Raw genomic sequence first — 27,963 nt, 5'->3', positions numbered from 1 at the left:
CACATCAACCTCCGATCAACATCGATTATCTACACTTCTTCCACATACATTTGACTTGTTTTCTTTCATCGAGTCATTAACTTAAGTAATCATGGGTGTCTTCACTTACGAATCTGAGTTCACCTCTGTCATTCCACCAGCTAGGTTGTTCAAGGCCTTTGTCCTTGACGCCGACAACCTCATTCCCCAAGATTTCTCCCAAGCTGTTAAGAGCAAGGTTCTAAATCTCTGCGATATTTCTGATATATCCCCCGATATCTCCTTTTTTCGACGGACCGATATATCTAGGGGGTAAATATCTTATCTGTCACCGTTTCTGCGAAATTTCTCCGATATCGTCAAATATCCCCGATATATTAGATATTTGCGATATATCCCGATAAAGTGAAGAAATATTTGTAAAATTTGAGGTAAAAAAAAAAAACTCAGTAATTCTCTAAATAAAAATCTGTGTGAAGAGAGATTTCCTAAAGGCAAATTTGAGTGAGGAGAAATCCCCTCAAGGTGAATCTAGGTGAGTGAAAAATCCCCTCAAGGCGAATCTAGGTGAGGAGAATTGGATAAATACCCTCAAGGCGATTTTGGGTGAGAAGTAATTCTCTAAAAGTCTAAATGCAAATCTGTGTGAGGAGAGATTTGGTACTGTGTAGTCTGTGACTATTTCTGTAACTCTGTATGTAGTTTGTAACTCTGTAGTTGAATAATAGAAAGAAGATAAAGCCATAAAGGTTCAATTATTCAAATGAGGCCAAATGACATTGCAGAAGGAAGTCAAGGAACCATATATGGATGACATGATGAGAAGAGAGTGCAGAGTACGGAACATTAAATTTTGGCTATGCATCTTGAAAAAGTGAGGAATAACGAAGCTACTGTGTAGTCTGTGTCTTAAACCTGAAATTTTTGTGGTATATCCGTATATGTATACATTAAAACACACACATACACACACACATAATTTCTTTAATAGAAAATGTTGATCTATTATAGCAGTAACTCATTATAGTAGCTTTACAGCTGATTGGTGGACACAATGTGGGTATTCTGCACCAAACATGCAGAAAATTGCAATGCGTATTTTGGCACAAACGGCTTCTTCTTCTGCGTGTGAGAGAAATTGGAGTACATTTGCTATTATTCATACCAAGCAAAGGAACCGTTTGGCATATCAGAAGTTGGAAAAGCTTGTATACTGCTACTACAACATGAAGCTGCGGCTGCGAGATAAACAGGCAAAGAATAATGTGGTCAATGAAAACAACTATATAGATCTACTTCATGTTGCAAGCGAGCTGCTTGATAATGGCATTGATCCACTTCATGATTGGATTATGCCTGCACACCTCGATGATGAAGCTGGAAGACCTCTTCCACAAGTTGTAGAAACTGCAACTAATGCTGGAATCAACGTAGAGAGAGTCTTATCTGAAGAAGTTGTTAAAAACCCAGAAGATAATTCATATAGTGATGATGTGTGGGGTGGTACAGCAACTCCAGATAGTTCTGATGATGTTGGAGATGGTGGAAGCGGAACAGGTGGTGGAGGTGAAAGATATGAATATGGACAATCTTCTGTGGATGGAGGATTCCAATTTACCTGTGAAGGTAATTTTGATCATGCCACCCAAGATGAAGACCACGGAGTGAGAACAGCTGGTCATGGTGCTCAAGAGAAGACCCGATATGGGAGGAGGACTAAAGGTGCAACTGATGATCAAAGTACCTCATCTGATGTTTCTTCAATTGCCTTAAGTTTTGACTCTATCAGTTTAGGCACAGAGCGCAGTGGGATCTCAAATGAATCTCATGAAGGCAACAATCAATTTGGTTATGATGCTTATGGATATAATCAATATGGAGAAGTATATGATCAGTCATCTAGTTGGGTTCATCCTTATTATCCCCTTATAGGGGAAACAGTCAGCAGCTCTAAAGAGATCTATAACTATCATGTTCATCACTACAATTCGCACTATATGGGTCATATGTCTTGGTCTGATTATTGCATTTTCGTAGACCAGCGAGCGGCTTTTCAACCGCCTAGAGTCTCTTTTTGGATGTAGATGAAGTTGACATTTATATGTACTTATATGTAGTTCTAAATTTCTAATAAATTGACTTTTTTCAAAAACGATATTTTCGTACGCTGTATCCCCGATATATCCGATATCTCCCTTTTTCAAAGTACCGATAGATATGAAAATACCGATATTTAAAACCTTGGTTAAGAGTGCTGAGATTCTTGAAGGTGATGGAGGAGTTGGAACCATCAAGAAGATCAACCTCGGTGAAGGAAGTGAATACAACTATGTGAAGCATCAGATTGATGGAATTGACAAAGACAACTTTGTGTATAAGTACAGCATGATTGATGGAGATGCTATCTCGGACAAAATTGAGAAGGTCTCCTACGAGACTAAAGCCTAGTTTGGCATTGCTGTGCTTTGAGAATATGCGCTTTTGATATTGTTGCGAGAAGAAGCGCGCACTTTTAGTATTGTTGTAAGAAGAAGCAGTTGAGTGTATGATAAACTGTTTTTAAAAGTGCTATGAGAATGAAAAGCAATTTCTGAGTGTTCGGTAAGTTACAAGTAAAAAGTGATATGGCTGGATATAATTACCAAAATTGTCATAAATGCTAAAAATGCTACAAAAATACATAATTTTGAGTACTTGTTACTATATTTCATAAACAAAACAAGATAATGTACACTTTGTAAACAGGTTCCAACTTCTCAATAAATGTAATTGGAGGTTAGCATCATCTCCTAACCGTCCATACCAACTTTTAGCTACATTTCAAAGGGTATTTAACAATGGACTATAAAGAATTGAATGACGATTACAAAGAAATATACAACAAGGTCCAAGACTATGATTTGGTACCATTTGTGGATTATGCTAATGCAAGAGGCCTTTGTGAGTCTGGGAGGCGTTGGACATACAAGTCATGTAACATTTTAATGTATTCATCAATTTGTCAGCTGTCCAATCATCAGTTCTTATTGGAGAAAGATACTTTATATTTAGAGGTGTTGGTCGAACGCGTAAGCTACCCTTCCTCCATGCTCGATGGGTACCTATAAGGACAATGGGAACTATTGGGAGGCATGTTTGTAATCCCAGATGAACAAAGCCCTGCAATGCCAAATTAAATAGATTGATATTATGTCTTCATGTAGTGTACTAGTAAAGAGGGTAAAGAAATGAACCAGCACCAAGATGTCATCATCTAACGACGAGCAAGACTAAGTAAGGAGTATGACTATTGCATTATAAGACTAATTGCAGAACACACTGCATGTATGAGGGTTACCCATGTATCTATCATTCATAAGCAACTGCCTAACTAACCAGGTTAGTATGAAGTGATGCCAGAATCGTTCAACTGCATGATTTATGTTTCTAACGTCAACAAATTCACATGGTTCTGCAAGTTTTCTTAACACGATATGTAACATGGTATCCCAATGACATTACATACTCATCATATATCGAGTTACCTGATCAAACTTCAGAAGATCTCCTTCAAGAAGAAGACATGCATGAGCTGGAACAATATCACCAAGTTTGATGCTAATTATGTCTCCAGGAACCAATATAGTACCATCTTCTTGCTCCATTTTCCATCACACCAGACCTGTTAAGAAATCATAAGTCCGAATACAATACAAACCCAAGTTAATGTCTTTGTTTCTTACTTCATGTTAATGTGCCCAAAAATCTTATCAGCTATTCAATTAGATCTACTTGCATTGTCCATATCTCCTAGCCATGCAGTACACACAAATATGAGCTATTCAAAAATCATAACACTCAAACTTGTTTTGGCAGTTAAGAGTGCACTCAAACATCTTGCATGCACAACCCATTATCCCAAACTTCACATACAAAATCATTATCTACCAAAGAGTCAACATACACAAGCACAATTCAGTGATGAGAATGCAAGTGTACCTCCAAATGCAAGCCGAGTTCTGTTTTGTTCACACGAGAATGAAAAAAAAGAAATTTATATATATATATATATATATATATATATATATATATATATATATATCTCTTAATTAACATGAAGATTAGAAATTTTACGTAGGTGTCAAGGTCGGCCAACAATTGATCTCATGAATGATCTTTTGAACAATCCAGCGGCCTTGACATGCTCTTCCTCAGCCTCATCTTTGCACTGGAATTTTCTGGTGCTCCTTCTATTGGAACCTTTATCTGCAGATGCCACCAAGTTAATCTCATAATAAGAGATCGATCTTCTCAAGTCTCAACTATAGCGTGGCCCTCAATCACATAGTAGCCGTACAAAAAGTAATCTTTGTCGAATAATCATGTGTCAATACAAAGTAATCTCTATGTCAATGACACATTGACACTGTCCTTAGGGAGTACAGTTCCAACCTCAGTGTCATTGACGAAGGTATTAGTGTTACTTTGTTAACGGAAGTAAAGTTAAGGTACATATTGCGTGAAGTGTCTTACCGTGTTGATGACAAAGGAGTTCAGGCAAGTCTGTGGTATTATAGTGTCAGCTGGCTCCATTATATAAATGAAATCATGCTTTTCAGTTCTCTAAGTTGTTAGTTGTTGCGGTCAAAGGGGGATGAGCAAAGGCGTAGCTACACACGGGCTCCGTTGGGCTATAGCCCACCTTAGATTTTGAAAAAACATAAATTTGTAGCTTAATTATGGTTTAACAGATTAAATATTAAAAATTAGCCCGCCTCAAATTTCTAAACTTAACCCATATGTTATTTCTTTTCTTGTTTTAGTCATACACTAGCCATACGAAAAAATTTTGTTTTTTTTTTTTTTTAAAAGGTGGGTAGTTATTGCAGAAGAAGTAGATTCACTGGTAGTTATTGCAGAGAGAAAATAATGGGAGAGAGAAGTGGGGGTTGTGGAATCATTTCTTTTTAATTTTCTTAATAAAAATATATTTTATAATTGTCTTATTTATCCTTCTAATTTAATTTATTCTCAAAGTTTTTTAATCTTTCAGGGTTAAATCTGTCAAAATTTTCAATTTTGGCTAACAAAGCCTCTTCTCTTAATAATAGTATAGATATGTTATTTATTTGCTTGATGTATTTGATTTGATTTTATTTTGTATTATGCTTTAAGAGGCATAGTCGCATAAAAAATTTGTGTTTTTTTTTTTTGGTAAATTAGGTTTGAAAAAGAGTCAACTGAGAATTATAATACATATTCAATAATTAAAGATTTTTGCTTCTATTCAAGGGCGCGGGGTACAATTTGAGTAGGTGTGTTCTTTTGTCTTAAACTTTTGTTATCAAATTTCTATCACAAGTTATAATTTTGATTTTTTGGATCATTTAGCTATTTGATTATTTAATATGTATTTAATATATAATGTAGTTTAATTTAAGAAAAGAATAAAACATATTACTTGTAAAACTTAAGAAAAAAAAATAATATAAAAGCATTAGTAAACTTTTAAGAATTTTTTTTTTTTTTTAGCCCACCCTATTTTAAAATCCTAACTCCGCCATTGGGGATGAGGCATATATCCTGCCTTCATACATATATTTTAACAAAGTGCATGTCAATGGAAATTAATATTTTCTAAGTGACAAATAATGGGAGTACAATTCTGGCTGCCATTTTTGAATCTAATTATTTATTTTTCCTTGCTGTAAGCTACTTATTAATTATTCTCTGGCTAGTCTTGTACCTGGTAATTGGTGTCACTTTCTTTTACTTCTGCAAGAAAATTGAGTACCACATTTTGAATTAACTTGTAGGATCTCAAAGAAACTCTCCATTTGTAACTTTGGTAGAACAGTATATTAAAATTACTGAGGTGTAGTAGGAGGATTAGCTACTACTTGAAATCAAGTGGGTACTGGGTCGGCTTCTAACGTCTAAGTTAATTTCACAGTTCCCCTGAGGCTGTCCGTACTTGACTACCAGTATATAACTATATATGTACTTCCAGAATTTCAAACTAGCTAGGATGACTTGACTAAAATATTGATGTATAAAATTGAAAATTATATCCCTTATTTTCACATTTCTGGAATATAAGCAACATTCAACATGCAGCAACTGAAAGATCCAAAAAAAAAACGTCCATACTCTCCTTCCTCAAAAGGTTACAAATACCACCTCAAGTGCTCATACTTTCCCACATCTCATACCTTCGATCAATATCGATTATCTTCACTTCTTCCACGTACATTTTACTTGTTTCTTTTATCAAATCATTAACTTATTAAGCCATCATGGGTGTCTTCACTTATGAATCTGAGTTCACCTCTGTCATCCCACCGGGTAGGCTGTTCAAGGCCTTTGTCCTTGACACCGACAACCTCATCCCCAAGATTGCTCCCCAAGCAGTTAAGAGTGCCGAGATTCTTGAAGGTGATGGAGGAGTTGGAACTATCAAGAAGATCAATCTCGGTGAAGGAAGTGAATACAGCTATGTGAAGCATCAGATTGACGGAATTGACAGAGAGAACTTTGTGTACAAGTACAGCATGATCGAAGGAGATGCTATCTCAGACAAAATTGAGAAGATCTCCTACGAGACTAAGTTGGTGGCATCTTCCGATGGAGGCTCCTTCAGTAAGAGCACCAGCAACTACCACACCAAGGGTGACGTTGAGATCAAGGAAGAGCATGTCAAGGCCGGAAAAAAAAGAGCCGCTGGTCTATTCAAGATCATTGAGAGTCACCTTCTATCCAACCCTGAGGCCTACAATTAAGCCTCTCTCTACGATACCCGCTGCTAGAGGCAAACCTATGCGTCCTCATTTCTATGTTTCTGTGGCTTTAATTTTGGTTCATCTTTCCGATCTGTCAAGCTATTTAATTTGATTGAGTGCTTTACTTGTACGTATATGATTTCAATCTCAATAAAGAAAACAATACACATTTAATTGTGTCTTCAAACTCAATGTGCATGCATATATGGTCGCCATATATATATAATGGTAAATTGCAGTTTTGGATGCCTTAACGATCACCAATTTGGCTGAAAATTTGCAAAAGTGATCTATACATTAGGACCTAAAAACTGAACGGTTAAGATGTGAAAATATGATCTAAAAGTTAGTATAATGCCTATCCCTATAAAAGACCAAAAAAATGGATCCCTTAGTGGAAGCCCTCTCTCTCTATATATATATATATATATATATACATATCCTATCTAGAGCGGAGTTCCGCTTTGAAATTACAGAGTGAACTTCAAGTTTTTGGTCGCTTTTAGGTCGCATATCCACATCCCGACCGTTCATTTTTTAGGCACTAGTGTATAGATCATTTTTGCAAATTTTTAGCCAAATTGATGATCGTTAAGGCATTGATAACTGCCTTCAAGCTAGTACGGTTCAGGTTTGACAGATTCAGTTCGTCGATTGGTTTAAGCGAGTTAGATACCTTAACGATCATCAATTTGTGCAGAGATGATCTATACACTAGTGCCTAAAAACTGAATGGTCGAGATGTGGATATGCGACCTAAAAGGATCCAAAACTCGAAGTTCACTCCGTAATTTCAAAGCGGAACTACGCTCTGGATAAAATCTATATATATATATAGGCCCGATCACAGGCGGATGTCCGCACTTTCGCTAAAGTGCGGACGTCGACATAGCAGGCGGTTCCAGGAGGTGACGGCTGCGCGGGGCTGGCCGGAGGGAGGCCGGAGGCGTCCTAGACCTCTTCTGGGCAGCGATCGAGGTCGGACGAGGTCGGGGTTGCCGGTTTCTGGGCAGCCACCTCACCTGCAACTGCAGGTTCTGAGCAGAGCTGCAAAACGGTCGTCGGCGACTCCACCCGATCGCAGACCCTGGGCGTCCATACAGCAAGCTGCGCCGCGCCGTCGACGCTCTATCTAGGCCGGAGGAGCGACGTCCGCACTTTTTCTGGGTTGCGGACGTCCGCTCTCGAACGGCTCGGTATATATATATATAAATTTTTAATTGCCATTAATTTTTTTTTTTTAAGTAAATGGTACATACCAGTAGTATGCCCCTGTTTCATAGATAAGAATAGTACAATAAAGACTACTCTGTTTTAACAATCATTGCTCAGAGTAGTCTATGCCAACAAAACAATCTCGCCTTGTAGGAAATCTATTTTACCTAACTTCACGCGCCGAGCACGCAATTGTGGTACGGTGAAACCAGATACTTCTACAGAGGCTCATAGAGACTCCTTCACTAGCATAGACATTATTCTAAAGAAGCCATCTAGGCAACTATAAGGATTCTAGGCCCAAACTCAGTCCCAGAAACTAACTTCATGACTTGAGGCCTAGTTAGAGGCCCATTCAACCCCTTGGAGAAACCAAGCCAAAAGATAGTCCTGAATTAGGCCCAAAGGCAACCCACAAACTGGTCAGATTTGATCTGGACACCCAACTATCTTTGGGCACCCCCACCAGCTAGTTCTGCAGCTCCGACGTCTCTGGCAGTCGGTCAACTTCAACCCAGCGAAGCCCGCGGCAGAGCCTCCACCAAACTAAAAACCCGCCTCCGCCCAATGACATCTCCACGAAAACCACGTTCGCCACCATCTCTGTCCACACCAGCGACGTCACCGTTGACTGTAACACGATAATCCACCAGAGAACCAATGGCCCAGTTCCGCCATCAACAACCAATGATGCCACCTGATCCACAGTGCAGATCTCCTCCCTTGGTTGCAAAGAGCGATCACGGAGCCGTCCACGGCGAGGTCATGGTCCAAGAACCCTGTCAACCACCACCAGCCACGCCATCCTCCATGTCGAGAAGGAAATCGATCAGCCATGAGACACGTACACAAAGGCGAACGAAAGATCGGAGGTGCCGAGAACTTCCATGGTAGTAGCACACCGAAGGCGGCGGCGCTAGGGTTTCGAGAGAATTTTCTCTCGTTCTTCATAGAAAAACAATTTCAACAATGAGATTTTTAGTTACTAGTAATCGATCTCAGGCAACTTGAATTACAATCGTAAAAAAAATCAATTATGTTAACACAATTTGAATTCGATCAGTTGACATTGACAATATTATTTATTTGTATTTTTAAATGTCTAAAAATAAAGAAGTTTTATTTTGTAGTCCTATGCTTTTTTCGTACAGTTAATTTTCATTCACATGAATTTATTTTGCATAACAAGCTACATTTTAACTGTTCATATCTATATTCCTAAATCTTCAATCTTCAATCTTCATTCTACACAGTCACATAGGCCTCATCATGGGCCGGGCTAGGGCCAGCCCTACCCTAAATTTTAGGGCTTAGGGTAGGGTCGGGCTGGGCTTTGACCAAGTCAACAAATCTTAGGGCCGGGCCAAGGCTTCAAAATGCAAGCCCTTACCTGCCCTCAAGGCCCATTCCGCAAGGGCCAAAAGGGCCGGGCCGGGCCAGCCTTTTCGAATAGGGTCGGGCCGGGCTTTTGTTTAACTCACATAAAACCAAATTTTGCTAACTAAAAAAAGAAAAAAAAACGGAATACTTAATTTCAGAACCTGAGTTAATTACAAATAACTATAAATCTCACGTAAACTCAAACTCACATTCTCACTGATCAAGTTTTCTAATTGAAATTGAAATTGCACTGAAGCACGGGGCTACAGAAACTAAAGCAGTGTTTCATACAAGAACTGATCAAGTCTTCATCAATTCACAAAAATTTGTAATCTTTGATACAAAAATTGAAGCATGGTTTGATTTAACACTTGCAACTCTCCTTCATCTCTTACTAATATCAAGAGGACAAATAAGCTTTTTCATGGCAACCAAACAAAGAACCTGCACAAACCATACAAAAAATTTAGGAACTGGACACATATTTCAGTTCACACAAATAAATCTGAAGCATCAGACCCAATAACACACAAGTATAACAAGGCCAATTAACTGAGATATGAATCATGAAATGCAATAACACCCACCCCACAAGGCCACAACGTATTCATATTAATTGTCTAGTAAGGAATAACATCAAACAGTTGAGAAGCATATAACTAGGAATATCTAATCGTATCAATCTCAATGAACATGAAAACATAACACAATAGTCACTACTAAAAAAACAGGATTTAAGGACGTTAAAACCGTGTCCTCTAATACATACGAGGACCTATCCGGGATTCATTGTAAGTCCCAAACAAGGACACGGAAAATGTGTCCTCTTATCTATACGAGGACACGGTTTATGTGTCCTAATAGCTTTGGATGTGGTGTCTTCATATGTATAAGAGGACACCTAAGTTGCATCCTTATATTACCTAATATGTGTCCTCTTTTCTATGTAAGGACACATGAATTGTGTCCTTAAAGTTCTAAAATGGAGTCCTTAAATCTATGAGAGGACACAAAAAACACACTATCAAACGTGTCCTCTATTTTATACAAGGACACATAAATTGGGTCCTAAAAGCTCTAGAAATAGAGTCCTTAAATCTATAAGAGGACACAAAAAATGCACTCTGAAATGTGTCCTCTTTTTTATACAATAACACACAAATTGTGTCCTCAAATATCTGGAAACAGTCCTTACATTCATATGAGGACACAAATATACATTTCAATAGGTGTCCTGTTTTCCATACTAGAACACATATATTATGTCCTTAAAGTTCTGGAAATGGAATCATTAAATCCATTTGAAAATACATTATCAAAATTGCCAACAAGAAATCCTTATATATTTAGAGACCATCCATTAATACATGTCCAGGATCCAAAACAAGTAATTAACCTACAAACACCACAAGTCCAAGATCTAGAATGTAGTACTACCATTGTTTCGACCAATTTAATTCAAAGCTGAATGCTGCGTACATATATAACTTATTCATACCAGAATGCTAACTATTTTACTTCATGCATCTTGGATATATCCATCAACCTGCTAACTACCTAATTCAAAGCACTAGCTGCTGCTGCTGCTGCTACATATATAACTCAATTCATACCATCCAAAACAAGTAATACCTGCAAAGACAACAAGTCCAATGAAGTTCAGCTTCGGGGACTTACTAAAAATTCATTTGTGCAACAATAGTTGAAATTTTCCAGAATGAAGGCAGACGTCTCAAGGTACAACATACTAAAATTTCAAGCTAATCGGAGTTTGAGAAGTAAGGTAAAAGATGGATGCAAACTGACTGAACTGTCAGGTTTCTTAGAAACAAACGCAGCTGCACAGTTGATTTAGAAAATTCACCAAATATTCACTGAGTGTCCAAATAACATGAAAGTTTCCACATCAATTGTTAGCTAATAGGACAAGAACATGTCAAAAATTCAGGACATTTGGAGATCAGTAAGTAGGGTTACACAGAGCTCGAAGTTAACAGATCAGTAGCTTCCTCAGAAATTCAGCAAAGCTGTTTTTAATCTCAATATGAAGTTTTAAATTTAAAAGTTGGTTTATTTTGGTAAAAATTACTTTGTGAGAAACCTTGAAGGGTACTTTGATGCAACTTTGGAGTATGGAAACAGAGCATGCAATTGCATCCGATTAACAAAGAAGTAAACTGGGCACTGCAAGCATAAATCACAATATAAAGTAGCCTCTTTTTTTCACTCAATATCGAAAAAGAGAAATTGTGCCATACCAAGTGATCAATGCATTCAAACAGTTTAACAAAATCACCAAATGAATTTTCTTTAAGAGAAACATAATCCCAATAGCTTAAAAACATTTTTTCCCCTACCTCAAGCTTATTAGGTGGCTTTTGCAGTATCATGGGCCTCAGCAGCTTGCTCCAATTGATCTCCCCCTTGCTTATGGAACATGTTTGCTGTCAAAGACTTTCTACTATCAATTATGATATATATAATCAAGAATAAAGAGCGAAAGCAAAGGTAAGACTCTTAAATTTAATGGTCAAAAGCAACTGGGAAAATTCCATTTAGCACTATTTTAGTATATACTGGCACTCCAGAAAAGGGGAGGAAGGGAGGGAGGGAAAGACGAGTAATCATTGGCACTTAAATATCTTAATTGGAAGACCAAATAATAAAAAATAAAAATCCAACTTATAGTTGAAGAAATTCTCAGTTTAACACAACATATGATTAGTCAAAGTAATACCTCAATTGTGACATCATGATCCATCTCTATAGTTGGTGCTGGGGTATAATCCATAGGTTGGATTTGATTGCAAGGAATCAACTCGGGGTCCCAGCAAACAAAGTAAATATCTCCATCAAGATCACTTCCAGAACATTCATTTGGATGAGGCCTAGCATTATAAATGAGATTTCAATCACTAGTCACGTTTACAACTAATTAATTTTACACAAGTAATTTAAGAAATTCTAACAAATGACGCCTACAGAAAAACCGAGTCCAGCAAATTTGAAAGCCTAAAAATTTGGATAGAGCATGTAAACCATATATAATCATTTGCTCCTAGAAAGGAAAATGGGAGATCTGTTGCATACCAATGGAATGCAGCAGTCAGTACTGATTTATCTTGTGCTAAATAAACAATATCCAAATAGGCAGCATTACATACCTGAACTCAAAATCCCCACTTAGATATAACCACAGCCTCAAAGTGTCTAATTTTTTAACATTAAGTAAGAGAGCAACAGACTATAAAGTAATTGTAATGTATAAGAGGTTAACGTGAGAAAAGAAGCAATATTATTTTAAACAAGGAAACCATTTCATAATGTATCTGCATCAAATATAATTTACCATGGACTGACAGTAGCTGACTCCACATATCAGCTGCTGGAAGAAAAATCAACACCTGCTGTGTGGAGGAATTGCAGTCAACAGATACTCATGAATCAACAACTTCTAAATAACTAATTCCTATATGCAGAAAAACGTAATGATTCTATCTAACATGTAAACCGAGGAACTAACCTCAGCTTCACTAAATCTACCAGCACTATATATCCTCTCAAATAGCTCACCACCAGCTGCATATTCCATGACAATAGCTAAATGACTTGGAGTCAACAAGACCTGCAGCAAAACAAGTATACTTCAAGCATTCATCTCAAGACTGCCTTATATTAGCTCCTTGGTGCTCACTTTGAGTTTGATAATTATCATCTTGGAGTTATCTTTACATAAGATTAGTGTAATATGGTTGTTAAAACACCACAATAACAAGCTGGAACACTCAAACACACCATACATACTCCAAAGTGCCTGTACGCACACAATTAACTCAATACTAGCTGATTACCTCTTTGAACCTGACAATATTTGGATGCCTCAAGGATTTGTGGTTTATGGTTTCCTTCTGAACATTCTCATCAATCTGCAAACCACAAAACCAAAACAAGATTCATATCCATAATCGTAACACAATCCAAGGTCAATACACACTGAACATATCAAACAAATTATATAAATAAAATAAAATAATAAAAAAAAACATTAAGGGGGAAAAAAATCAATCGAGTATCCTCACCTTGTACTTAGCAACCTCTTCTTTCGCTTCCTTCAAATCACGTAACTGAAATTTGGGGATGAGTTTATAACAAACTACCAATAGATTTCAACAAACAATTAAAGGTACTTTATAACAGAGATGATAACTTCAATAGATCTCTAATCTCATCCTTCAAAGCAACAAATCAATACTCTGATCTTCGACCGGAACTTCACCGCTAACCTCTCTTTGATTCATCTTCTTCGGCTTCAATGACTGATTGAAGTACACCACGGACACCGCTGAGAACGTGTCACCACTGCGACGAACACCAGAATCTAGTGAGAATCGAGAGACGCTTTAATCAAGAACCGTGACAGCGGATGCTGTCGTCCGCTGGCGCCGGCGAGGATTCGGTTCTACCTGAGCGGCCTGAGGCCGCCGGTGAGGGGGTGGAGGCTGTGAAGGCATCCAACGAAGTCGCGGAGGAGGGAACAGAAGTGAGGTGTGCATGAGATTGGGGCGAGTGGCAGAGGCTTTGCAGAAAAGCTTATCGGAAGGAGATCGAAGAAGAAGTCTCTGTGCAGTATTCTATACTACTAAAAAATGGAAATAGAATAAATGAGACAACATCTGTTTTCTTCTGGTGGGTTTCAATTGAAGGGGGAAGTTGAAAATTGGGAGAGGAGGGAAGTGAAATTTTGGGAGGGAAAACGCGAATTGGGCCCGAATGAATTTAAGGACACAGCATTAAAGATGTCCATGTGTCGTTGAAACACTCTTCCTCCCTTTTAAAATTTCAATTCAATGATGTGTGTCCTTAAAAACCTTCAAGGACACTATAAAAATTATGTGTCCTTATTTGATGTCCTTATATCCAATTTTTCTAGTAGTGAGTGCAGGTTTTAGAACTGACACAAAGGTGAATGCACCCGAATAGATATACACAAGCTTAGCCTACACTCGCAACTGATGGTAGCCATAATCCTAAAATCATATATTCAAGACAAGAGTTCAAACCTCTATGTAATAAAGAGAGAAAAGCTCAAAATAACTTGGACCTATTTAGATTTTCAGTACAGCAACATACACATACATATATTTCAAAGCACTCTGCCTCAAACCCAACAGCAAGCGAGCAGATGAAGACCATTCGGTCGTCAAAAACTGGCCATCGCTGTCGTCCAAGCATGGGCGGTGGTCGGATGAACAGAATGTCCAAGAAAAGATAAGCGGCCAAGGTTCTTCACAAGCCAAGGCATTGCGGTGTCTTTGTTGTCCGGATCGAAGCCCTCCTTCAAAGTGCGAGCTCGATTGCCCCCAAGTGATAGGTTGCGTTACCGTCGGTGGTGGCGCTAGTGAAAGCGGGGGTCTGAGATGGTATCAAAAACCCAAGAAGCCGGTGAGACGAATCGACTCCTCTCCTCGACGGCATCGCTCAATTTGGCTGAGCAATTGATATCGATTTGGTCATTTGCTGAAGTTCCTGAATAGGAATCGAGTTTGGGGATGTTTTGGAATTTGGTGGATTAGGGTTTTGGAGGAGATTGGGGATCTGGAATAGAGAAGAAGAGAGCGCCCGGGTTTGTGCTAGTTCTGCCTCCTGCTAGTCTGCTACTGAGCGGCGGATCGGGAAGGGTCTAAGCGACGCTCAGATTGGAGACTGGAGAGTATAGGTCGAGGTCGAGCCTTGGCTAGGTTTTGGAGGATTTAGACTTGGACTCGGGCCAGGAAAAATGGGCCTCATGTAGTACATTAATAAATAATTGGGTTTAGGACAGATTGACAGTCAACACTTAGTCACATAACATACCCATTTTCTAAGACAGATAACAGATCATATATATTCCCGTTTCTATGTATAAATTTTAGGGCTGAGTTAGGGCCGGGCTTTAAGGGTCTAGCTGGGCAGTAGGGTAGGGCCAGGCTTCATTTGTATGACCCACACCCTGCCCTATTTGAGAAAGGGTCGGGTCGGCCCGCCCTAATGGAAGGGCCGGGCGGGCTTAGGGCCCAAGGGCCATATGATGAGGCCTACAGTCACACAACTTTCCCGGACCAAAAAGAAAAAAAAGTCACACAACTTTCACTCCTATTTCTTCTCATCATCACTTCATTCTTTGATCTCGCTGGTGTTTTTTAATTGATTTGTGCTTTTATATATGTATATACATTACACATGAAATTATTCCATGTTTGTTTCTTAAATAATAAATAGAATGACTGCTATTTCATTTTTAAAATTCTAGTTTTGTAAAAGTAAAATGAGAATTGAAATTGGTCTACTCATTTCATTTCATAGTCCCTTTATATAGGGATAGAATTACAACAAAAATATCAATTACAATAATGATACTAAATACTGATTGAGCTGTGATTTGTAATCCTTGATTCCCTATTCGTTAATTACTTTGACGAAGGCACATAATGTGCTTTTACTGTAACACTCCCCCTTGTGCCAAGTCAAAGACTAAATGGTGCATGAGTTGTTGCCTCACTAAAAACTTTGCCAAGTAACAATAAAAACCCTGTGGGACAAAAAATCCACCTTGGTCGAAGGAAAAGAGCACAACGTACCTTTTATATTTGAGGGTGACATGTGTGTGTTAGACTCCCCCTGGCGTCTACACCTCCCCCTGATCCTTACATTAATCAAGAGGGCTTGGAAAGTCTTTGCATTCCTATGTTTTTCACATGTTTCTCAAATATGGCCTTGGGCAATGATTTGGTGAACAAACCTGCCACATTCTCCTCAGACCTTACTTGATTCACTTGAATCTTGAGGAGGGCATGTTGTTGCTGATTGTAGAAAAACTTTGGCGATATGTGTTTTGTATTATTCACCCTTGATATATATCCTAGCTTCATTTGTTCGATGCAAGCTGCATTATCTTCATAAATGCAAGTAGACTCTTCAGTGGTAGAACTCAAACCACTAGTCCCTCGAATATGTGTAATGATAGCTCTTAACCATATACACTCACGAACCGCCTCATGTAGAGTAATGATCTCTAAGTGGTTCGAGGAGGTAGCCACAAGGGTTTACTTGGTTGATCTCCAAGATATCGCTGTGTTCCCAATGGTAAATACATAACCAGTTTGGGAACGAGCTTCATGTGGGTCAGAGAGGTACCCATCATCAGCAAAACCAACCAAAACGTCATTTGACGTTTCGGTGTAGTGAGTGGCGCTTTCGCCATAAACATTTCCTTTAGGGATTGCAGTTCCATCTGCAGTCCATTTTATCTCTCTGTAGGGAAAGAACAATCCCAAGTCATTGGTTCCTTTTAGGTATTGGAAAATGTTCTTGATACCATTCCAGTGACGCTGCGTTGGCGCTGAGCTAACTTTAGCTAACAAGTTCACTGAGAATGCAATGTCTGGTCGAGTACATTGGGCTAAGTACAATAATGCGCCTATTGCACTTAGATAGGGAATTTCAGCTCCCAACACCTCTTCGTCATCTTCCTTTGGACGAAATGGATATTTCCTTGCATCCAAACTCCGACCGATCATGGGAGTGCTAGCAGGATGCGCTTTGTCCATGTTATATCCCCTAACTTTTGGACATACGCAGACTGGTGGATTAGTATTCCACAAACTAGGTGTTCTAGTTCAAGGCCTAGACAGAATCGAGTTTACCCAAGATCCTTCATCTCAAATTCGGATTTCAAGTAGCTCGCGGTTTCTCTTATTTCATCAAGAGTACCTATTATGTTCATATCATCGACATATACTACTACAATTGCAAATCCAGAACTTGTTTTCTTTATGAATACGCAGGGGCATAATTCATCGTTCTTATATCCCTTCCCAATCAAGTAGTCTCTTAGACGGGTATACCACATCCGTCTGGATTGTTTCAATCCGTAAAGTGAGCGTTTCAACCTAATTGCAAACGCACTTCGTGGTTTAGAGTCACTTGACTTGGGTACTGTAAGGCTATTAGGCACTTTCATATATATCTCTGAATCAAGATCCCCATAGAGATATGCATTAACCACATTCATGAGCTGCATTTCCAGTCCTTCGGAAACTATCAAGCTAACTAAGTAGCGGAACGTTAGGCTTTGCGTACTTGGTGGTTCACGAAGAGAAGAACGCGGACGTCCTAAGCACTTGGATTCCTCCACTTTTGTGCATGGTAGGGTCCACTAAAAGCGGTTAGGCTGCGTACATCGTCAGGCACTTGTGATCGCGCTTCCCATCTTTTTGTGGTCATGGCTTTCTTCAAGTGCTTCAAGAAAGGGACAATCACCATCCTCGAGGATCCGGAGGACACTCAAAGTGATGGCACTACTCTGTAGGTGCATCCATCGTTGACTGGGCCTCAAGCGATTGATGTCCCTCCTTATGATCCTTCAGCTCAAATCCTCCAGCGGACTCATGTGGTACCTCGCCAACTAGCTATGTTTCGACAACCGAGATCTGGCAGAGACCAACAAAACTCGCATGTACTGTTGCTGAAGTCCTCGCATCATGATTAGAGCACTCCTCAGACTCCATTCACGCTTCTTAGCGATCGTATATGCAATGGAGCAGTGCATTTCGAGCAAACGGGGTCTTCTCTTACACAGAGTTCTACTGGGAATGGGTAGAAGATATCTTAAGCAGGAATGGCAAGCTTACTCGGGAGGCCGGTCTCTATCGAGCGATATTCGCCTCACTATTCAGCTATGACTGTGTTGCAGCTGTCATACGGGCTTTCTGCGAGTACTGGTGCCCCATGACAAATACCCTCCACACTTCTAGCGGGGAAATGTCCATCTGCCTCTAGGATTTGGACCAACTTGGAGGTTTGCCATTGTCGGACGGTTTTATGATGAGGTGGTTCCAGCTGCTGAAGAGCTTTCTGCGACGAGCAAAGGGGGTCAACAGAGCTGCCGCTACTTGTTTCTCGCCTACCACAAACTTTGCAAGGAAGGTCAAAGGCAGAAAGTGAAGATAACTTCATGGATACGATACTTGTATAGAGGAGCTCTGCGCTATAAGAGGCCTCCAAACAAAAGCCAAAGGAACAAAAGAGATCCGCCCCCAAATGCGTTTAATCCATCTGGCAAGATCCATAAGATCCGACAACGAACTTCTGCAGATCTTGCAGTATTTGATGACTTAGGCATGGAGGGTGATGATATAGAGCCCACCTATTTGGCTGCCTTTCTTGCTTGTTGGTTGTGCCTGTTTGTTTTACCCAGAGACGACACTGGTTTGATTCGTCCGGGAGTATTCAAAGTTGCCAGCAAAATGTCACAGGGTGTACAGTTTTGCCTAGCGGTTCCAGTGCTAGCCAGCATCTATCAGGGTTTAGGCGAGATTTTTGTTTCCAGCGATCCAGGTAACTCCTCGGCTGTTCTTCCTTTTCATTATATTTATGCATGGCTAGCAGAGTACTTTGGCACCCACTTTCAATCTCCACTTCCCAATGACCTAAGGCCCCGTATGGTTCGCTTCTCTGGAGAATTTTCAGCTAAACATTGTGGGGACTCACATGCACTTTCTTTGTTCAATGCATGTGACAATGTGAGGATGGATGCATTTGCCAGGGTATTTTCGAAGAGCAGGGTGATTATCAACCGCGATAACATCTCCCATTTAGACCTCATATATCTCATCAGCCTTCGATCCGGGTATCTTTCTCTCAGACAGGATAACCGACGAGTCATTCAGCCATACAGTCCACATCGGTTCAGTCGACAATTTGGTTTTGTCCAAGACATTCCTGGCAGCCTTAAGAATGACATTCGCACCAGCGTATTGGCTTTGATTTATAAGCATTGGGATTCTTGTACCAGAAGGAACACCAAGTGCGTAGTCACGTTGCCGATCCAGAGTGCTATCACGAAGTACATGGTTACCCGAGACTATGTCGATTGGTGGTCTAAAGTTTACCGTTCTGCACCAGTGAAGGCAATGAAAGTAGCACCTACTAGTGGACCACTGCACAAGACTCTAAAAGCAAAAGAAGATAAGAACGTCACCCGTGCAACACCGCCTCATCACAAAGATGTGATTCCTTATGAAGTTGAATGTAGCACCAACGTCCCTGTGCCTCCTAATAGGACTCTGCTTCCTAGTAGTGATTGTCAGACTCATCCGCTCAACACTCTAGAAGATGATGGAGACTCTTTAGACTCTCAAGTTGCTTTGGCTCATCCACCTAAGTTGAAAAGACCTGTCATCAAAGAAAGAAGGCGTAGTGGAAGTAGTGGTAGCAATAATAGTGAAGTGCACTTTAAGCGTCGGAAAATTGACACCAGTCTTGGCCTTACTTATTGTGATCTCAATGCTGAGTTCACTCTTAATACTGACTTTCTTGGTGACATTCCAACTTCTTCACAACCGATGCTGCAACATAATGAGGTAACCCTTTTTTGGACTTATGTCAGTTTTTTTTTTTTTTAGAACTTGAATTGTTCTTTTCCTATCTTTTCAGGATGCAGAGATTGATGGTCATCCATTTTGGGGAAACGATGACGCCTCTTCAGACCCTATACGCTTTCCTTCTGCAGCGGAGCTTGAGGCTTAATCTTTACCTGTAATACCCCGAAAAATTCAAATTAAATTCCATGGATTTTTAGAAATGATTTCACAATAGTAGGAGCGAGTACGAAGCTTGATGAAGTTGTGGAATTAGTTCGAACGATTTTATTTTCGAAAACGAACGTTTTTTAGGGGGTCAAGAAAGTTGACTTTTTATACGTTCAAAATTTCGGAAAATTTCCTTCATTAAAGTTTTAGAGCTCGTCGATACGATCGCGTGTATATGTGGAACGCAATATTCGGAGTTCGTATGAATAAGTTATGAATATTTGAAATTTGGGAATTTTCTATAAATATGTGAAATTTTCTGATTTTTCGGAAGGACGAAATTTTCTCAAAATTGCATTTTGGCCCCCGGAATTCTCCGTTCTCTCTCCTCCCTACCCGGCTGAACCCTTGACCCGACCCGGAATTATCTCCGGCATCTTCCGGCACTGGACCCGGGACAGACCAGCTCGCCTTACCGAGCCCAGTCGCCCTATTGTCCCCCCTTGCACCGAAGCTGTCCCCAGACGGAGATCGGAGCACCCCAGCCTCCGATCGGTGACCTGGCCGGAATTCGATTTTTCCGGCATTATCAAGGCCGATCCTCCCCATTTTCGTGATATCCTCTTCCTCCTGATCATCCCCATATAATCCTTGCTTGACGATTTTGAGTGTGGAGTGAAAGATCAAGGTATGAACTTTGACTGCTGTGGTTGAATCAGGAAACGTGATCGACGGCCGAGACTAATCCAACTTCCAAGCTTGATCTAGGACGATCTAGGCCAAACCAGACTTAGCTCCAGGTATGAAAGTTGATCAACTCTTCATTTTGAACCAGTTTGTAGTTGGTCACTTTGCCATCGGAGGTGGTTGACCCTTTAGGCTTTGATCGCCGCCGTTGACCACCGGTTGACCAGTGTCTTCTGGCGGCGCGTCCGGCCATATTTTCGTGTTCTGTTTTCATTTTATTCATCTACGCATTTATACGAACATTTTGATAGCATAAGGTCATTTTGGAGAAAGTTGATGCATGCTAGGGTTTCGGTTAGGGGTGGGTTCGGTTCCGAGCCTAAACCGAAAACCGAACCGAATTTAGAATCGGTGCGGTTCGGTGCGGTTTTTGCATTTTCAGAAGTTGACACCGAAAACCGAACCGAACCGTTCGGTTCGGTTCGGCCCAGTTTCGGTTTTTTTTTTTTTTTTTTTTTTTTTTTTTTTTTTGAGAAAAACAGATTTTTACCAAATATACTTCTTTTGTATCGTAACTCAAGAAGTTTTTGTTTCTTCAAACCTGTAATAATAATCTATAACAATAAGTTTACAAGTTTACTAATGCATGCTTTGTATTTCAATAGACAATAATCTATAATTCCATACTTCATAGTCCATATAATTCAATTGATATAGTCCATAATCCATATACTTGAGAAGTTGATATAATTCCATACTTCTAGCATCAACATAGAGTCCAAAGTTCAATACTTCAATACTTCAATATGAAATGGTAAAAAAATATAGAGTCCAAAGTCCAAAGTCCATAGGTACATCAACACTAACCTCACAAATTAAAAATGTATAAGTTCACTACAAGATTAAACATCACAAAAACAAAGAACCAACATCAACATATGAAGGAGGACAATGGCATGATCTCAAGCTCGGATAGATGAACTGATGAAGTCTTCGACTTTGGAGGTAACATTCCGCTCCGACTACTCCAATTTCTGAAACTGCAATAAGAAACAGAAAACTGAAACTGCAGTTTTTACGCACACAACAGAAACTGCAAACAAAAACAAAATCCAGAAAACTGGAATAAGAAACAAAATACAGAAACTGCAGTTAGAAAGTGCAAAAATCAAACTGCAAACAGCAGAAACTGCAATAATGACAGCACAAAACAGAAACTGCACTAATGACAGCAGAAAACATAAGGCAGAAACTGCAATAATGACAGCACTTAAAAGAAACAAAATTGGTACCTGAGATGAAGAAGTTGATTTCGGATTAGCATCGGAACTAGTAGCAGCAGATTTAGATTGCCTCTTCATAATGTTTGCTACTGATCACTCCTATTCAAATTCAATGAGTTGCAATTTCAATTAGCTTACTGCATATAAAAACAGTAATATATAGCCTAGTATAAAAGCAACTAAAAATCCACATTTCAAACCCAAAATCAATACCTTATTCCAAACCCCCCATATTTCAAACCCAAAATCAAGGCAGCAGGGCAGCAGTTTGATTAAATTACACCATGCTCAAGTCAACAAAGCAATCCCAAATGGACCGCTACCCAGATACCAAATCTCAACTGAATTCAAACCCTTAGAGATTGATATATAGTGTTATAAAAAGGAAATTGAAATTTAGAGTCGATGTCTGATTTTAATATAGGAAAATCTTTCCAGAAGAACCCAAAACGAAGCTTACCTCAGGAGAATTGAAGCTCCTTAACTTCAAACACCTCCAAATTCAACCTAATTCAATCTCAAGTCCAACGAAATCCAAATATATCCAAATCAAACGCCGAAAGTACAATAAAACCTGAACAACACAAACAACAAACACCCGATGCATAATCATCAAAACTAGCTCAGAATCGCACAAGGCATAAGCACGAAAAGCAAACAAACTAACAAGAACAGCAATGCACCCTAAATCACAAAATATAGACCTAATAATCAAAACTCATTCTCTCGGTTTTCGCATTCTTTCAACACAAAATTCAATCCAAAGGACCAAACCAAACCTAATCAAAAGCAATTGAAGAAGAACAATCCCCGATCTACATATACACAAAAGCAGAACCAAGGAATCGATGAAGCTAATGCAATACAGGTAGAGAGAGATGAACTAAAACGAAGCTTACCCAAAACGAAGATCGATGAGGTTTTGCTCAAAAAGCCCAGATCGATGAGGTTGAACCGTGATCAAGACAGAGGTCAGAGAGAGAGGGAGAGGTCGAGACTCGGAGGTCGGGGCTGAGGTCGAAACGCGATCGGGATCCGGGACAGAGAGAGAGGGAGGTCGGGGCTGAGGTCGAAACGCGGTCGGGCTGAGGTCGAAACGCGGTCAGAGAGACTGAGAGAGAGGGAGGAGTCAATAATCTCCGAGAGTGAGTCAGTGAGATTAAATCTGGGAACTGAGAGACAGAGAGAGTGAGTCAGTGTCTCAATGAGAAAGAGAGGCGGAAATGAGAGATCAAGAGTTGAGACCGAGTCTTGGGTTTTTAGGGTTTCGGAGTTTCTGACATAACATATACAAAAAACGACGTCGTTTTCCTCAAGTTCGGTTTTTTCGGTTCGGTTCGATTTCGGCCTGGCCGAAACCGAAAACCGAACCGATCAGATTCGGTGCGGTTCGGTTTTTTGCTTTTCGGTGCGGTTTTTTTCGGCTTCGGTTCGGGCATCGGTGCGGTTTTTTTCGGTTTTCGGTCTCGCGAGCCCACCCTTAGTTTCGGTTTTTACGTTCTATCTTCGGTTTACGATCTGCGAAGATCCGACCATCGGTTTTGCTTCAAATTTTGATATGTTGATCGTATGACTGTCCCGATGACTTTGTGTGGTCACGGGCGAAGATCCGACAGTTGGATCTTCGTATAATTGAGAAATAGTGATTCGGAAGACGATTCGTGAGCATCCGACCGTCGGATTTTCATATAATTTTGTGGAGATGATAGTAAGGGCGATTCAGGAAGATCTGACCGTTGAATCTTCGTGATAATTTTGGAGGATGATCCTAAAGGCGATCCGTGAGGATCCGACCGTTGGATCATCATTAAATTCCGATCCGACCGTTGGATCATCATTTAATTTGAATCCGACCGTTGGATCATCGTTTAATTTCAAATCAGTCCGTTGGATTATCGTTTAAATTACATTTATGAGTTTTTAGCTAAGTTAAGATCATTATTGGATTAGGTGATCGATGGATTGATTTGGCGGACAATTCAGGAAATTGTTGTTGGAGCGGTTAAGAAGACGCAGCTGGATTAGAGGTGAGTAAACCTCACGTGGTTCATATTACGAACCGAATAGATTTAATTACTTTATTTTTATCGCTATTGTGTGAAAATCATTATGGAATAAATATTTGTTTTAAATCATATGTACTTGATCAAGTACGGTATATAGGTAAGTAAAATGATTTCATATATACAAATGAATTTAACGATTTTTATGCTTGAACTATAGTTGGTATTAGTGGTCATCCCTAAGCGGATAATTACGTATATATATATATATATATATATATTTACGTGGAATATATATATTGGTTGACGTGTGATTGGAGTGATGAAATGATTGAGAATGGATTGGTTATTATTCAAGCTATTAATCTCGCATTGTTGAATAATGAAATGTCGATCATGTGGTGTGAAAGCTATTTTATATGCCCAATTGTGAATATGTGGAAATTATTTTAAGAAATAAATATTTGTCTTGAAATAATATATCTCTTTATGTGGGTGTACATATACATATATACGAGCTATAAATCATAAAGATTGTATTTTGTGAATTTGATTATGTCTGAGAAGTACAGTTGTGAAGCCGGGTGATTTCTACAACCCCGTGCTTAAGTGAATTACTGGTAAATGTGTTTTGGTGTGATGAGACGTTAAGCCTGGGCCCTAGTCCCTACAGATAGTGCACTATTATACTCTTAGGAAGGGTGCTTACTTTGAGTATACATACTTGGGTATAGTACGTTGGACCCTAGTATGCTGCGGCTTTCCCGTACTTTGGGTATAGTACGTTGGACCCTAGTACGTGGATTTGTGATTTGTTACCAGTCAACCTGGCTTACTCGTGCTTTGGGTATAGTACGTTGGACCCTAGCACTTGTATTTATGATTTGTTATCAGTCAATCTGGCTTTCCCGTACTTTGGGTATAGTACGTTGGACCCTAGTACGTGGATTTGTGATTTGTTACCAGTCAATCTGGCTTACTCTTGTTTTGGGTATAGTACGTCGGACCCTAACACGTGGATTATTTTGATCAAATATCTATCTATGATATATTGTTAATATGTGAAGGTGTTAGTGAAAAGAGAATCAAGCATGCTTTGCTTTAATGTTATTTCACATATTAATGTTGCAATATTTGTTGGTTGTGATCAGTCAAATGTTGAGTTTTAAAAGAGAGTATCGAGAATATACATACCTTTATGTTTCTGTGATTTTTGGAGTTACCTTGTGAGTGTGTTGATTGTTTACTTGAGTTATAATAAATATAATTGAATAAATCAACAGTTCTTTCTTGTTTACTCATACAGGCTGTCAAAAGCTTACCGGGTTTTGTGTTGTTGCAATTCCCGGTACACTATTCAAATTGTGTAACGGGTAATCTTATAGGTCAGGAGAATCAGGGCAGTGATCGTGCGGTTTAGAGTATTAGTATTAGATTTACAGCATTTGTGTTGTGAGGAAAATTATGTTCTTTTGAGCTTTACACATTGTTTTGGTGAGAGTGTGCTGTAATAAGTAACTTGAGGATTTGGTTTATGTAATTATTAAGAGGTGTAATGTGTGGTTGTTTTTGAGAAAAAAATTCTGAGATTATAAACAGGGTATTTGAGTTTCATGCTTCGAATATGAATTACTTATTCAGAATTCGGGGTGTGACATTACCCACGAATGCAAAGAATGACTCACAACAAATCGACCCTACAGGTACAATTTTTTAACTCTTGTGTATTTTTGTTGCACTTTAAGCCCTTTTCTTTTAACTAATGATACATGGTACAAGTCCACTTACCAAGATACATCCTCCCCAGCCTGAACACCATAGCCTTTTCAGAGGCCTTTCTTGGTGGAGCTGCTATTATAGATACTAGTCAAAGAATTCGTGATATTTGTCAACAAGCTGCTACCGCAGTTTGTGAACAAATTGAAGATATGATAATGAAGCATTCCTCAAAGACCATTCTTTCCAGCAAGGGGGAACTTGACAAGCTGATAGCTGAGCTTAGCCATTATGGGATTGATCCTTCATCCGTAAGGGGAAAAGTTGAGGGATTGTTGACTAGTGCTGACCAATACAACTTATCAAGGCTTGCTTGTTCATGCAAGGCTACTCCAGGCAAACATAATCAACGTCTGGCTGACACAGAGTCAGAAATTGCGAAGGTCACTTCAATTCGTCAAGCTAACTCTGATCATCGCCAATCTGCACTCAAGTCTTTGGACAAATTAAAGGAGGAGCAGCGAAAATGGGAGCAAACAGTGACTTTACTAAACGAGAGACTTCTACATGAGAAGAAGCTTGTCGACCTAGAAAAAGAGAAGACTCAAATCCAAGAGACCCCCGAGGTGACCACTGCAGAGCTTGAGACAACAAAATCATTGCGAGATATTTTTGAGAGCCACCGCAATAGCTTCAAGGGTTTGACTTGGGTGTGAAGAGCTGTTCTCCACTCTGTAGTCTATGATGATTTTTCACTTTCCTTTATTACTTGTAATAAGTCAAACTTTGACAGTCATAACTTATTATGAAAATAAAGTATTTTTCTATTTATTTTCTTTATGAATGGTAAACAAACCTTTTATTTTTATTTGATTTGACCGAACTTGAGATTGTTATTCCCAAGCTGCCTACGTATCCTTCTAATGAAGGAATCAAGTCATCACGTAGTTCAAGGGTTTATGGATGAAGTGAATTTTTTTTTTTTTTTTTTTTGCCATGTGCAGTTTAGGCTCGTGCTGGCTAGGAGCGTCTTCTTACTTTCTTCAAGCATAGTACCTCTTCAGGAACTTTCCATTTATGGGGCCAATTCTCAGGCCATCTTCAGCGACAATTTTGTAGGCTCCATTGGTGTAAACTTCGCTAACAACATAAGGTTCATCCCACTTTGACTTGAACTTAGGACCAGTCTTGTGTGTCATGATGATAGGTCTGCGCACGGCAAGCACTAGGTCACCAATTTGAAAGGATCGGGGTTGAACCCCTTTGTTGAAAGCTCGTGACATTCGAGCTTGATAGCATTCCAAGTGCTGTTGTGCGTCAAGTCTCTTTTCATCTAAGGCTTCCAACTCCTGAAGGCGTAACTTGGCATTCTCTTCATCAGTCAGTCCTTCTTGCAAAGCAATCCTCAGAGATGGAATTTGTTTCTCCAAGGGTAAGACAGCTTTAACACCATATATGTTAATGCTCAGAATACCGTCAAATGATGTCGGCTTCCGATAACGTGGACGAGGGTCCGATCTTCCGATATGTGTGTAGTTTATTGGAATCCTGCTAATCTGTTAAGAGAAATATAACGGCGTCAAGAGGGGAGACCACGGTTGGCGGTCTTCGCTCCTCCGATGCTAAAGTTAGACGATGTACATGTATTGACAAATGTAACGGTATATAGCTATTGATTGCGTAATGAATGAAGAGAGAGAAGTGGACCTTTTATAGGTGATATGGTGAGTTACCTCACCCTTGTTTTTGATGTGGAACTGATACTCTTCAGTTTGCTGAGTTTTGGTCCTTTCTACAAAGGTGACTTTGGGTGACGCGTGTCGGCGCGTCAAGGCACATTTCGGCCTGGAGTTGGTTTGTCGGTGGAGGTTGTCTTGCTGTGTTTCTAGAGGTTACCTTGTTGGAACCATTCCGACAAGGTGGAATGGTTATGCATGAGTGTTGATTATGACCGGCAGGTATGATGTACCTACAAGTCCCCCAAGTCCCCAGTCAAGGAGGGATTTCTTGGTTGGGGAGTAACCACAACTAAGGCGGAGCCTTTAGTTATATGTCGGGCATAATCAGTGCGAATGCGCCGTCAACCATGGATTTTGTCTGAGCGGTCGCTTTTTGCCCTTTCGAGTAGGCCCCTGCTAGGCCCTCCAGGGAGTCCCCCACTCCCCGGCTAAGAAAGACCTCTGTTTGGTCGGGATGATTGTTTGATGAGGAGAGCTGATTGTCAGCAAGAGGCGGTGGGTAGCGATCCCACTCTTTAGGTGCCTTAGTGTCGGGAAATTAACCGTCGGATCAATGGCTGCCGTAGGCTGTGTGAACGGTTCCCTTACTCTTTTCCGGAGGAGAATAAACTTGACTGCACCGCCTCGTTAAGATC

General features: G+C 39.7%; 2 protein-coding genes and 2 long non-coding RNA genes across 6 annotated transcripts; 2 read left to right on the top strand and 2 right to left on the bottom strand.

Moving 5' to 3' along the window:
* The first annotated feature begins 91 nt into the window (after positions 1–91).
* On the top strand, positions 92–2,427 carry LOC133711264 (major strawberry allergen Fra a 1-3-like). Its single transcript, XM_062137415.1, has 2 exons — positions 92–217; positions 2,230–2,427. Exons 1-2 carry the CDS (start codon positions 92–94, stop codon positions 2,425–2,427), a joined length of 324 nt encoding a protein of 107 aa, XP_061993399.1.
* Positions 2,428–6,254: 3,827 nt separating this feature from the next.
* Positions 6,255–6,737, top strand: LOC133712031 (major strawberry allergen Fra a 1.08-like). Its single transcript, XM_062138109.1, has one exon. The coding sequence runs from the start codon at positions 6,255–6,257 to the stop codon at positions 6,735–6,737; it is 483 nt and encodes a 160-aa protein (XP_061994093.1).
* Positions 6,738–11,967: 5,230 nt separating this feature from the next.
* Positions 11,968–13,673, bottom strand: LOC133708228 (uncharacterized). Of its 2 annotated transcripts, XR_009845670.1 has the most exons (4): positions 13,412–13,673; positions 13,184–13,258; positions 12,682–12,957; positions 11,968–12,220 (listed from the first exon to the last, which is right to left on the bottom strand). It is a non-coding gene; the product is annotated as an uncharacterized LOC133708228 (long non-coding RNA). The 2 variants fall into 2 exon arrangements; XR_009845669.1 differs by lacking the exon at positions 11,968–12,220 and having other exon boundaries at positions 12,262–12,957.
* Positions 13,674–21,378: 7,705 nt separating this feature from the next.
* LOC133708391 (uncharacterized) lies at positions 21,379–23,105 on the bottom strand. Of its 2 annotated transcripts, none has more exons than XR_009845811.1 (5): positions 22,770–23,105; positions 22,331–22,444; positions 22,084–22,224; positions 21,880–21,969; positions 21,379–21,680 (listed from the first exon to the last, which is right to left on the bottom strand). It is a non-coding gene; the product is annotated as an uncharacterized LOC133708391 (long non-coding RNA). The 2 variants fall into 2 exon arrangements; XR_009845810.1 differs by having other exon boundaries at positions 21,379–21,627; positions 22,770–23,103.
* Positions 23,106–27,963: the final 4,858 nt, after the last annotated feature.

This window comes from Rosa rugosa, chromosome 5 (assembly GCF_958449725.1).
Source record: "Rosa rugosa chromosome 5, drRosRugo1.1, whole genome shotgun sequence".
Lineage (NCBI taxonomy): Eukaryota > Viridiplantae > Streptophyta > Magnoliopsida > Rosales > Rosaceae > Rosa > Rosa rugosa.
The sequence above is the reverse complement of the archived record's forward strand: the minus strand, read 5'-3'. Positions and strand labels throughout refer to the sequence as shown.

Excerpts from the sequence above, each read along its gene's own strand:
- LOC133711264 (XM_062137415.1), top strand. The coding sequence starts at position 92 with ATGGGTGTCTTCACTTACGAATCTGAGTTCACCTCTGTCATTCCACCA. Across the intron at positions 218-2,229 it reads CCCAAGCTGTTAAGAGCAAG|AGTGCTGAGATTCTTGAAGG; the intron begins GTTCTAAATCTC and ends ACCTTGGTTAAG.
- LOC133712031 (XM_062138109.1), top strand. The coding sequence starts at position 6,255 with ATGGGTGTCTTCACTTATGAATCTGAGTTCACCTCTGTCATCCCACCG.